General features: G+C 42.4%; 1 protein-coding gene across 1 annotated transcript in view; it reads left to right on the forward strand.

The window, feature by feature from the left end:
* The first annotated feature begins 1,987 nt into the window (after window positions 1-1,987).
* Window positions 1,988-13,051, forward strand: part of Kiaa1324l (KIAA1324 like) — a 165,161-nt gene continuing 154,097 nt past the window's right edge. Inside the window, exon 1 of the mRNA XM_028776069.1 lies at window positions 1,988-2,173. Within this exon, the coding sequence (XP_028631902.1) occupies window positions 1,988-2,173 (186 nt within the window). The remainder of the gene's footprint in view (window positions 2,174-13,051) is intronic.

Raw genomic sequence — 13,051 nt, forward strand, 5'->3', positions numbered from 1 at the left:
CTTATCTTCCTCCCATTTCTGTCATCCCCTATAGATTCCGTTCTACACTCATGCTTTCTTGTTTTGTCTTGTCACCACCTAAGCGTAACCAGGGCCATCTGTGTGAATGTGGGTTGGTAGCTATCCCGCCCGTAGAGCCTGCTGGGCTCACTCCTGGGAACACAAGTGAACACAATGACTGTCCCTTCTCCAGAATTCATCAGTAGTCAGTAGTTCATCATGGAGGGCTAGGGTCTCTTGAGACCCATGAGTTCCTGTTGACAGCCCAGTGCAGTGGGCGTGGCTGCGGTGCTTAAAGGACTGCAAAGGCTACCTGGTGCTTAGAGACAGCCTGAGGCAGTCCTCTTTATCTTCCTTCTGGCTCCTACATTGGTTTTGTCTCCTCTTCCACCACGGTCCCTGACTGAGTAAACACTGTTTAGTACGCTGTCAAACTGTTTTCAAGAACGTCTGCGCTCCAGAGTGCATGACTCACACTCACATTTTTTAGAATTTTTCTCATTCTCTGATTCATATAGAAATACTTTTCATGTTTCATTCTGCCTGTATAAAATTTACGTTTCAAATATTTGCTACTTGAATTCATACTTAATAACATTTTTGTGCGTAGAGAATTTAAAAATTTTCAGTTACTTATACTACAATCTGGTTTAACCTGCAAAAAGAAAAATCTTTGTAGAAAGCATGCCTTTAGCTGTGCTGTTGTTGATGTAGTTCTGGTGATTGTTGTGTATTAGTGAAGTTCACCTCCGATGTACCCTGCACAAAAGAAAACCAATGGACACTTAGTAACTCTAAGCTGTTTAATCCTTTAAGAAGAAATTATTAATTGAGAGTTACAAAGAATGCTACTTAGGGAAATCTGTAATTTAATCTACTTATTAATCTGACTAAAATGGGCTTTTTTTTTATAAAGAAAGTGTTTTTAATTCATTAGACATTTTGTTAATTGTTGACAAAGATAATATAAATCTGGCTTACATAAATTCTTGATGGATTAAAGAATATATAAAAAAATCAAAGGAAATAAAAATGAAGCGATAACAGCCATTTACCTGTTTGGGTACTCCTAAACCGTAAGTGGAAGGAAACGGAAAGGAAATGTTTATGTATTTGAGTAAATGTATTTACTCTGTTGCAGACATATTCAGGTCCGTTTATATTTAGTGTGTCAGAGGATCCTTGAGCTCCTCCCACTGACATGTCATCCTTCACTGCCTGGGAGGGACCACATAAAATAGACCGTCGCTGCAGTTTTTGTAGAGGATAAATGCTTTCCCAGAAGCAAAAAGGTTTATTTGAGGCTACACATCCGTATGAAATAATAACAAAATCAGCAGGAAGTAGGTTTGGTACCACCACTTCATTCCATCTACCCTGAGGCAGGCACCTTTCCAAGAGCTTTGTGCACATCAACTTAATTAACCCGCATGGCGACCTCACGTGGTGGGTGCTGTTATCATTTTCATTAAATTGATGAGATAACCGAGTCCAATACTACAAACCTCAGGCCTCTTTCCTCTCTGCCATTTCAGAAAACCCCAGTCTTGTAGAAATTCATTTTGAGGTTACCAGGCGTGGATTCTTATAAGAGATATCCATCCCTAGGATGTCCGCAGGGAACTAGAGAGGGGCGACACCCCGGGAGTCCCTGGCCTCTCTGACTCCCTCTATCTTGTCGCAAGGCTCCTGAGCGCTTAGCAGTGCCACTGCTCCACGCGTGCTGGGCTGGGCCTCAGCCGCAGCCCGCGCCACCTGCTCCGGGCTCCCGCGTCCCCGCCCCGCGTCCCGCCCCCGCGCCGCGCCCGCGTCCCACGGTCCCTCCCTCTGGCGTGACGGGAGCACGGGCGCCGGCTGCCCGCGCTGCAAGCGGCCGAGCTGTCAGCGGGCGGATCAGCCCAGTTGAGCTGAGCCCAGAGGAGCACGGTCCTCGCTTCCCGGAGCCGGAGCCGCGCATCCTCCTCGCCTGAGTCCACCCGCTGCCGTGATGCTGCTGCTCCCCGTGCGGCGGGCGCCGGGCAGGGGCCGGGGGCGACCGGCCGGGGGTCCCCGCCGCGCGCTCTCGCTGCTCTGGAACCCCGCCTGGATTTGCTGCTGGGCGCTCGCCGGCTGCCAGGCAGTCTGGGCTGGGGACTCGTCCTCCTCGGGCCGCCCGCTTCCTGCGTGTCAGGAGGTGAGCAGCACCGGGTCCCCACTTGGAGTTTGCAGCGGGGTGTGGGGTGGGGCGGTCGCGCGGACCCGGGCTCAGAGTGACCATCACCTTTTTCGGGTTTGGAGAACAGGGACCTTCGATTATGTCCAGGGATGAAGTTGCTCGCCCCTGCTAGCTGGCTAGGAGCGGCTGTGGAGGCTTGCTGTCTTTCTGGTGGTGTAAGTCTCTCTGGTGTTTGGGGGTTTCTGAAGGACTTTGCGGCGCCCGGTTTGGAGAGTCAGGTCTCAGGACCTGGGTTTGAGAAAGAAATTTCAGGAAGGGGTGGAGACTGGGGAAGCCCTGCCCCAAGGGATTTAGAAAACTAAGGCATTATAGCTTTTTAGAGACCTAGGTACCCACCCTCCCTCCCTTGATTTCTCTGCTCCCCTGTCTCCACAAATGCTTTCATCCATGCTTTCAGCTTCCGGATAAAGAAGAGTATGGTCTCTTGACATTCTGGCAAGACATGGATGTGAAGAAGGCAGAGAAGAAAGTACTTAGGAAAGAGGCGGGTTGGTGATGTAGAAAATTATAATGGGTAAAGCTAATATGCTCCTTGGGGAAGGTTCGTCACCTGGCTGAAGTCTTGTACCATGTACTGTACAGTTTAAGATTACTGCTGGTTTATAGCCAAGAAGGATACATTCTGGATGATTAGATTTTTCTGCTTTTGGGAAAACGAGACTTACTGTGCCAAAAATTTACAGAGGGACTCACTGGAAGTTGTATTGTGTGTTGATCTTTTCCTTTAATGCTCCAGAAAGTGCGTTCTCTTAATGAAAATCAATGAGGAGAAGGAAGCAATATTTCTGACCTACTTTGAATGATCATGTTGGAGAGGAGATGGGGCACATAGGCTGTTTTAAGGAAGAGTGCTAGGAATCAGGGTGATGGGTTCTTTAAATGTAACCAGCAAAAAGAGGTTAGCCATTAGCTCCTTTTGAGAAGAAAGGCCAGATTCTGTTTCTTGTCCATCACTTCTGAATTAGAGTATCCTCCTTTTAGACACCATCCATCATCTGTGGGTTTTTAATCTTCCTCTCTTAACAATACATGCCCCAGGATAGCCCATAATGATGGAAAGTCAGATGGCAAGCTTGGGTGTGAACCTGCAGCTGTATTGTAGCTGGTGAATCAGGACAAAGTCTTAGCAAACAGCTGTGCATAATTTCAGCATGTGCTACTATTGGTTTGATACGTATCCTGCCACTTGTCACCTGGGAATAATCTGGTCTATGGGGTTGTATATATTCAGCTTTTGGACACCCACAACTGTTGTGGCAAGGTAGACTTTATTGTCCAGTTGCCTAGTCACAGTTTATAGAACATGTTTCTTTAATGAAGCGAAGTTCCAAGTTCCTGCAACACTAATTCTTAGTAGGGAAGAATCTGCTTGAAGTAAAGGTCAAAGCCACTAAAGATATGCTTGAATACCCCTAAATACACACACACACACACACACACACACACATATTTATATACATATAGATGTATATATTCTTAACCCAAGCTGGGTTCAAATTCCTTATGTAGCTCGTAATGGCTCTTGAATTTCTGATCCTCCTGCCTGTATACTCCAAGTGCTAGGATTACAGGTACAGGTCACCACAGCCAGTTTATATAGTGATGTGGATGAAACCTAGGACCCCTTGTATTCTAAGGAAGCACTCTACCGACTGAGCTACATCCCTATTCCTAGACTATAATCATACAGAACTGGGACAAGGGATGACAGAATGTACAAGAAAGCGATGCTCACCCAATTCCAGCCTTTCATTGACTTGGCTTTCGAAATTGTATCTGATCCATGTTTTTTAGACCTTAATTTTGAATTCTTCCCTTTTAAAATGAAAATAGACAAAATCTATAGGAGGATGCTACTGAGTCAGCCTCTGGCTAGTTGTGTTTCTAGAACCAGTGATACACAGATCTACTTATATTCTTCCAGCAGACTGTAGGCAGTGCAAGGCTTCGCACTGTGGGTTAGAGCCTCCACTGGAAAGAGAAGAGGCCTCCCACCGGCACAAGCTGATTGTCCATACCCAGACTAGCCAGCTGAGCTAATTTGTATTCTTGATCATTGTTTCAATCTACCATTATTTTGAAGAGGAAAATGAGGGGTAAATGATTCTCAGGCTTGAGGGTAAGGACTTCCTGTTCTGGGGATGTGAGGATATAGGGGATCCATCTCGAGCTTAGCAAATTCCTCTGACTACAAATAGAATAAAGTAACCGTTTCTTTTTTATTCTAACAGTTTAACCACTTTTTTTCACCTCCATATTCCAGAGTGACTGGTACTTGCCTCCTTAGTGCTGGGAGTCACGATGGTCTGCTCAGGCCTGGGTTTTCTTAACATTAAAGTGTGTTTTAACATTTGTGCATTGCTGAACACACAAAGGACAGCAACACTGTGACGTCTGGAGAGTTCAAGAACAGCTAAGATCGGGGCCTTGAAGGCTGAAAACTAAAGCCAAGTCTTAATAACATGAGTGAAAAGGGGTATGGAAAAATCTGCAGGGTACTCTAAACCTCAACTGTCTTTCAACCTTTTTATAAAATAAGCCATGTTGTTATAAAGATTGATTTTCTTTTCTTGCTTACTTGTAGAAGGAAAGAAAAGACAGTGTAGAAAATTGGTCTGGGAGGAACTCAATGATGATTGCCTGAGACGAGACAAAGGACCCTCCAAAAATATAATTGGGCTGTGGGTAGAAGTTTCACCTTAGATTTGTGGCAAATTGGACTCTAGAGTGAGGTTCTAAGTACAGCGCTATCAGAGTCCTGGGATGATGGAGTAGGGAGCGAGGTACAATGATTGCTTTTGGAAGTTCAGCTGGGGACCAGATCAGCAGGGGTTAGTGCAAGCCCAAACAGGAAGGGACAGTCTGAGAGAGAGAAATAAAAATCAAGTCTATGTGCCTTAGACGAAGGATGAGGATAGGATGTTCTTACGTGGAATCTGGACAGTAGAACTGTATGGGGTTATCTGGGGTTTTGTATGGGGAGGGAAACTCTCTGGGGTTTCATACATTTGTTCTGCACTTGCCAACCGACTCTAATCAATGACCTATCTTAGTATTAGGACAAGTAATACATTAAAGGAAAAATTCTGTATCAGTGTGAGAATTGTTTATTCCTAGATTAATGCAGCTCAATGCTAATATTTCAGGAAGAATCTAAGGGGAAACTTCAAAGGCCCAGGCTCATAACCTAAGCCAACACCTGTGAATTTCAGTGGGATTTTTTGACGAATTGACTAATTGGACCTATTAGGGCAGCCAGAGGAAAAAAGTATCCAGGCCAACAGATGAATCAGGCAATGAGATATTAAAAGGGAGCTCGTGAGAACAAAGAACAGAACTAAGTGGATTATGTATACTTTATTTAATTTGATAATTGCAACCACAAGGTCCTTACTACAGTTCTCTAAAAGCTTACACAGTGTGAGTCCGCTGGTCTCTGAATTTTTAGTGAATTTGGCGAAGTTTTTATTCTACCAACATTTAGTAAGTTTATATTAGTCTGAAGGCAAAATGTCAAGATAAACATTACAACATAAATACAAAATAAATATATAATATATGTAAATAAGGATGAGGCAGACACGTAAACAGACAGTTGTAAGTAGGAGGCTTGTTGCCAGAAGAGAGGCAGAAGGCCCTAGAAGCCACAGGGAAGATTGGAAAAAGCACTGCCAAAGAGATGAGGAGAGCCTGAGAGCTGAGCAGGAATTTGCCAAGATGATAACAGTCAGATGTGACCGTGGCTTCTTTGAGGGAAGGGCATTTCAGGTGTAGAGCACGGATCAAAAAGTGGCAGAAACATACAGCTGTCTTAATTGGGTACAACTGAAATTCTGTGAGCAGCAAGATGCTTAATGGGCAGTGGATCTGAGAGGCACAGGAGCCTGGTCATGAAGGGTCTTAGGTCATGATAAGAAGATGGTCTTCATTTGATAGGCAGCTGGGAGCAAGAGAAGAACTTAAACATTTAGTTGGGCAGTAAAGTGGAGGTCAGACTTGAAGAGTGGGACACGGAAAGAGGTGAGACCTCCTCGGAGGTAGCGGTAATAGTCCCAGAGAAGGACGCAGAGCATCAGTTAAGGGGTAGCCATGGGAGTGGGAAAAACATGGTATTTAAAGATTGACAGGAAGTGCATGTGAGGACAGAGTGAATGAGGAGTTCTAGCCTGATCAGGGAGAGGCGCCATTAGCCCCAGGATGAGGAATGTGGGGAAGATAGGGAACTTTGTTCTTAGAGGGACTGACCTAGAGCTGTCTAATTGACTGCCAGGGACCAAGCTACAGTGCTCAGGATCAGAGTCTGGGCTGGAATGGGGACCAGAGAATCATGTTGGTAAAAGGAATGGTTGAAAGGATTCAACTTGGGTTTTAACAACACAAAACAGAGTAGAAATGTTCACAAGGGAGACACCAAAACAATGGTTAGACTGGAAGAGATGTGAGCTGTGGGATTTTGAAGAAAGGGAGAAGACTTTGAAGAAGAAAGGGGTGGATGCAGGTCAAGTGCCTACAAGAGGGCTGACAGGAGGCTCTGTGGTTGGTGGTTATGTTGCTGGTGCCTGTGCCAGTGTAGTTCTACCAGAATCAGGTGGGATGGGTTGATAGTAACTAGCAGGTGAGGTAGGGGTTATAGGATAGGGTAGTGATAAGCCTTCCCAGATTTTGGAAGTGATTGACAAGTCCAAGTCTATGTAAACTAGAAAACAAGTAAATGAGGCTGTGGTCAAGCGCTCTGGAGGATGTCACATTGTCATGAAAGGAGATAGGACAGCTCTGTTGTCACATAGTTATTGTAATGACTCCTGCTCATTGCGCCTCCATCTGGAGGTGAACTTTCCATTTCACGTTCTCATGCTCAGAACCATTTTCCATGTTTTAGGCAAATGTCAGCAAGTATTCACACCATCAATGTTTACAATGTAAACCCCAGAGTTGATAGATCTGTGAAGTGTCATGTTTTATAGCACAGGATGAAACTAGCAGCACTCAGTGTAGACAGTGGCACACTTTACGAGCACGGCTTTCTTTAGCAGTGTCTTGGTTAGGGTTTCCATTGCTGTGAAGAGACAACATGACCAAGGCAACTCTTATAAAGGCAAACATTTAACTGGGGCTGGCTTACAGTTTCAGAGGTTCAGTCCATTATCATGGTGGGAAGGAAGGCAGTGTGCAGGTAGACATGGAGCTGGAGGAGCTGAGCTGAACTCTTCTACATCTTGATCTGAAGGCTATCAGGAGGAGACTGTCTTCTTCAGGCAGCCAGGAAGAGGATCTCTTCTGCACTGGGCAGAGCTTGAGCATAGGAGCCTCTAAAGCTCACCTACACAGAGACACACTTCCTGCAACAAGGCCACACCTATTCCCAAAAGGTCACATCTCCTAATAATGCGACTTCCTATGGGCCAAGTGTATTCAAACCACCACAAGCAGTGTTTGGGATTCTTGCTTTTGATTGTCAGAAACCTCTCAAGTTCTATTTGTATTTTATTTTCCATGGAAGGAACCACCTATACCTCTTTCTTTACTGCTTTTGTTAATATAGTATAATATTTTAGTTTCAATATGTATGTATGTATCTATGTATCTATGTATGTATGTGTGTGTGTGTGTAAGTGTGTAATACACACACATACATATAGTACTTAAGTACCAAGTAATTGTAGTAAAATGATGAAAACCACATGGCCTCTTCTCACACAGAGCTTTATAATCTTGAGGGGTAAATCCCAAACAAACCCACACATCATATAATTACATTTGCTGTAAGTAATGTGATGGCAAATAGCATGTATAGTGAGAATATACACTGTGTTAGCATTTTGTCACTGTGACAAAAATACATTCCAGGGACAGTTTAGAAGAACAGACTCATTTTGGCTCATGGTTTCAGACTATAGTCATCTGTCTCTACTGCTTTGGGCCTAAGGCAAGACAAAGAAAACTGTGTACATGGAGGTGAATGACAGAGGAAGCTTCTGACCTCATGGTGGGGGGGTGGGAGAGAAGGGAGAGGGAAAGAGGGATGGAAGGAAGGGTTTAGGAGCAAGGCACCCTTCATTTATTTATTCTGAGGAAACCCAGACTCTTGCTAGCCCATTTAGCTATGAGTTCATGAATAGACAAATCTATCAATAAGGTTAGTGCCCTTATGAGTCAGTCAGCCCTCAATATTCCCTCTTAGTGACCAAACATTCAACATGTGAGTCTTTTGGAAGAACACTTCATATCTAAACCATAGCACTAGTCTAGTGAGGGGTAAGAGGCAAGCTAACTATTATAGTGGGAGTCTGTTGGCTGGTGGTCCTGGGTGCTGGTGACAGAACGTCTCAGGCAGATAAAGCTTCCTGTCTTAGATCAGTTCCTAGACCTTCACTTATCTCTTCCTGGACCACGAAAGACAATGCACCTTTTCTCGTTTCTGAGTTCTAGCTTTACTTTCTGGCAGACGTAGATTTTCCCATGAGTATTGTTTGCAGAAAGCACCCAAGATGGGTAAGTTAGTTGTGTTCTGTAAATAGGGCACCAATCTGAGGAGCAAGAAAGAGCTAGAATCCACCCAGAGCCCAGCATGATAAGACCATACTCTGACACAGATCTGCATACCTTCCTCCAAATTGTATGCCCAGAAGAGGCCCATTTTCTACATTGCACAAGGATAGCATACACGTAAGCAAAGATTTTGAGCACACATTTCTCCCCAAGTACATAGTACACTCACTGAGGCATGGAATTACATAATCTTACCCAGCAAACAATGATTGAAGATATTTTTGTCGAAAGCACTTTAGGGATTATAAAAATAAGTAAGGCATAGATCTTCTTTGGAAGCACTAATCACTGCCTTCAAAAGAGTAAGTAGTTAGCTTTGCTTTTTCAATTATATGAAGAAATTGATTTTTTATGGTGCAATTAGTCATAATTGACATCTTCTTTCAGTTGTACCTGATTTATGACAGAAATAAACACCCAGTGATCATGATATACTGGCCTTTGGTTTAAAATTCTGGGGCAGAAGAGACTATTTAATCTTTTTATTTAAAGCGTTGCTACTAAAGACTTGTTTCTTCCTCTAGGTCAGTGGTCCTCAGAGTGATTCTAGGACCAGCAATATTTAACATTATCCTGGAACTTGTTAGACACACAGTATCTTGGGCCCTGGCCCCATGCACAGTAATCTCTGTTGTCATCAGCCCTTTGGGTAATTTTGATGCACTCTGAAGTATAAGGACCACTGCTCTTGGAATAAAGGAAGAAATACAGTTTTTGGTCTGAAACACGGGGACAAATTTTGTTGCAAAAGTCCTTGACTGTTATCACAGAGAAAGGAGCCTCCCTTGAGGAAATGCCTCCATGAGATCCAGTTGTAAGACATTTTCACAATTAGTGATCAGGGTGGGAAGGTCCAGCCATTTGTGGGTGGTGCATCCCTGGGCTGGTAGTCCTGGGTTTCTATAAGAAAGCAAGCTGAGCAAGGCAGGGGAAGCAAGCCAGTAAGCAGCATTCCTCCATGGCCTCTGCATCAGCTCATGCCTCCAAGTTCCTGCTCTGTGTGAGTTCCTATCCTGACTTCCTTTGGTGATGAACAGCAATGTGGAAATGTAAGCTGAATAAACCCTTTACTCCCCAATTTGCTTCTTGGTCATGATGTTTTGTGCAGGAATACAAACCCTGATGAAAACAACCATATATCCTCACTGACTTCCTGCTTCAGCAGAACATCCTAGAACATTATTAACCACACCGAATAGACCATAAGATCCTCCATTCTCCGGGAGTGCCTTTGCAAACATTGCTTAGTTATCTTCTACACACCAACACTCATGTACACGCTTGGGAAAAGACAGGAGGGAGAGGATAGGGCCAGCGCTTTCTAAAAGTTCACACCTGACAGAATAAACAATATGGAAATTATTAAGTACTTGGGCTTGCTGGTGCCCGAGATTGGCATTAGAATACAAACAGCTTTAATATTAAGGGGAAGAGGTGGTCAGTCTTTCTTGTTAATGCTTTCCGGTCTTTCCTGCTATCTGGAGAGGTGTTTGCTCTAACTCTGAGGATCTTCTTGAATATTCAAAACAAGAAACTACTTGAAACCTGATTGTGCCCCTGGTTGATGCGATCTTGAACAATCTTTGAGTGCCAGTCTGGAACTGGAGATAGTAAATCCTGCCTCATCTGCATTTGAAAGGACTCTGTAAGTTTGAATGAAATGAGTGATATCAGTTATTATTCTCAAATAACTGAAGAACAGAGTTTTTAAGGGTTGAAGAAAGAATTGGAATTCACAAAGACAATTTTCTTACTGAAATACTCTATACTTCTTTCTCTTCTTTTTAAAACAATAGAAGTTTAGGATGATGATTTTGTCATTAGAGAAATTTTACCACACTTTTGGATTTTATCCTAATACACTATGATCCTCAGTCTTTGCTGGTCCCCTCGTCTTCTTGGCTTATTTACGCTGCTATGCTCCTGGGTTTAATCTCTGTCCTTCCATCTTTCCAGACATTCTCATATTCTTTGTGATGCCATCCATGATTTCACAGCTGCCATGTCAGCTGTGAAATTTATACCTTTGTGCAGCTCAGCTCCTGGATTCTAAGTGAACAGAGTTGGCGTCACTATTTGGCCAATATGACAGATCTCACACCGAACTCCTGACATTTGCCCCAAGCTTACTCTGTATAGTTCTCACTATGTTATGGGGACTCCTTTCTTCAGGAACTTCACTGACTTCTTGTCGCTCATGTGCTATATCACCTCCGTCAGCAGCTTCGCCTGCCTGTGATTGAGATGCTTTGGGTGAGAACCTCCCACCACTTGTGACTTCTGGACCACCACTCTGATGTCTTGCTTGAGCTGTTGTTTTAACTTCCCATCTGGATTTCACACCACAGTCTAGGAATAACATTCAAACATAAATCAATTTTTTTAAACAAAAAAAGATTTCATTTTGACACTCAGAAAATTTTAGATTAAAAAATGCTATACTTCTCAGGTAAAAAAGTTTCATATACATACCAAGTATTGACTTAGTTCTAAAATGTTATTATCTTTGTTAGAAACACCCCTAAGGGAAACATACCTTTTTAATATTGTGGAAATTCGAGCACCAGAAAATACTGGATTAAAAATGTAACTTACCATAACACTTGAAAGAGAATCAATCATTCATGTCATTAACATTTGAAATATAACAGCGAAAAATGAATGCTTTGGTTATCTTTGATGGGAAAGCATACTAGTTGGTTTGCTGGTTCTGAAGTCTTCTAATAAAATTGATAGGAATTTGTGTATGCTTAGAGAAAGAAATATTGACCGACTAACTTCTTCTGGGATGGTTTTATGTCCTAATTTTCCAATCCCATTTAATCCACTTTTTCATCAAATAAGATCACAAAGTTTTTAAACTTCAAATTTAAAAAATTTGACTTCCTATAAGTCAAAATCCTATAAACTAAACCAAGAAAACCTTGTTTTTCCATGTTGAGCCTTTTAAGGATTTATTAGTACCACAGTGCTGGCCTGTAAGTCTGTGGTAGTCAGCTGTCCATCAGAGTTCTTGAGGAAATCATCTTGAAGGAGGAAAGGTTTATTTTGACTGATGGTTGTGCAGATTTTGGTCCATGGTCAGTTGGCATAGAGCTGATGATTTTACCTCTTAGTGTTCTTGTCTAAAGTCTGTTTTGTGCTATCTAACAAGATATACAGACTGGGTAGTTTAATAACAAACAGGTATTTGACAGACTGTTCTGGAAGCTAAGAACAAGAGTAGGGGGCTCTCCAGTGAGAACCTTGTTACAGAGCCATGCCCAGGTGAATGTGAGGAGGAGGGAGCTTGAACCTGCCCTTTTATAAAGAGCTCACATCTGTAACAGTGGCATAAACACTCCCATGTTTCCCACAAAGTGAAACCCTCATCACCCACTCACTTCCCATCTTCAGATATCCTTACATTAGGGATTGTGTTTTCAACCCAGGAACTGCGCTGGAGAGATGGCTCAGTGGTTAAGAACACTGACTGCTCTTCCAGAGGTCCTGAGTTCAATTCCCAGCAACCACATAGTGGTTTGCGACCATCTGTAATGGGATCTGATATTCATATGAATAAAATAAATAAACCTTAAAAGAAAAAAAAAAACAAACCATCACAGGAACGTTGCAGAAGACATTTAAATGTCTACTTTCCCTTCTGATTCAGTCATTTTCTGAAGAACTTTGATTCTCAGGATTTTGCAGTGTTTCCTCATCCTGGAAATGTCTCTTAAATATTATTTGGGTTTCTTTCTCATGGCCTCCATGTTTCTATGCAATTATCTTCTTGGTCATGCTTTCATGGGAGACATGTGTAAAGTTAGAACCCCCTTTTATTTCTAGGTTATGGTTCTGTTTTTTTTATTTCATTTTTAGCATCCATGATAAAATATACTATAGTCATTTGTTTATATGACTCTGTTCTCCCCAGTGCACTTTAAACCCCACAGGCGATGTTTCTGTATGTGTGTGTGTATGTTACTGTATCCCTAGCACTTTAGTCAGGGCCTGATGTATAGCAGATGCTCACTAAATGCAACTGAATTACACACTGAAAGAATGTGTAAGTTTCCTTTGAGATAAGTAAATTATTTTTAATTCTTTATAGTATAAAAACTTTACATAAATGATGTAAAATTATCTAAATTTCTAATGACCAAACCCAAACAATTTACAGTAGAAATATTAGTGTGGAAGATACTGTTTTTACTAATTTGATGATAAAAAGTATCTTGCTGCTATAATTTATATTATTTATTCATTTTAAAGATTTATTTATTTTATGTATGGAAGTACACTGTT

The sequence above is a fragment of the Grammomys surdaster genome, unplaced genomic scaffold (assembly GCF_004785775.1).
Source record: "Grammomys surdaster isolate TR1022 unplaced genomic scaffold, NIH_TR_1.0 264, whole genome shotgun sequence".
NCBI lineage: Eukaryota > Metazoa > Chordata > Mammalia > Rodentia > Muridae > Grammomys > Grammomys surdaster.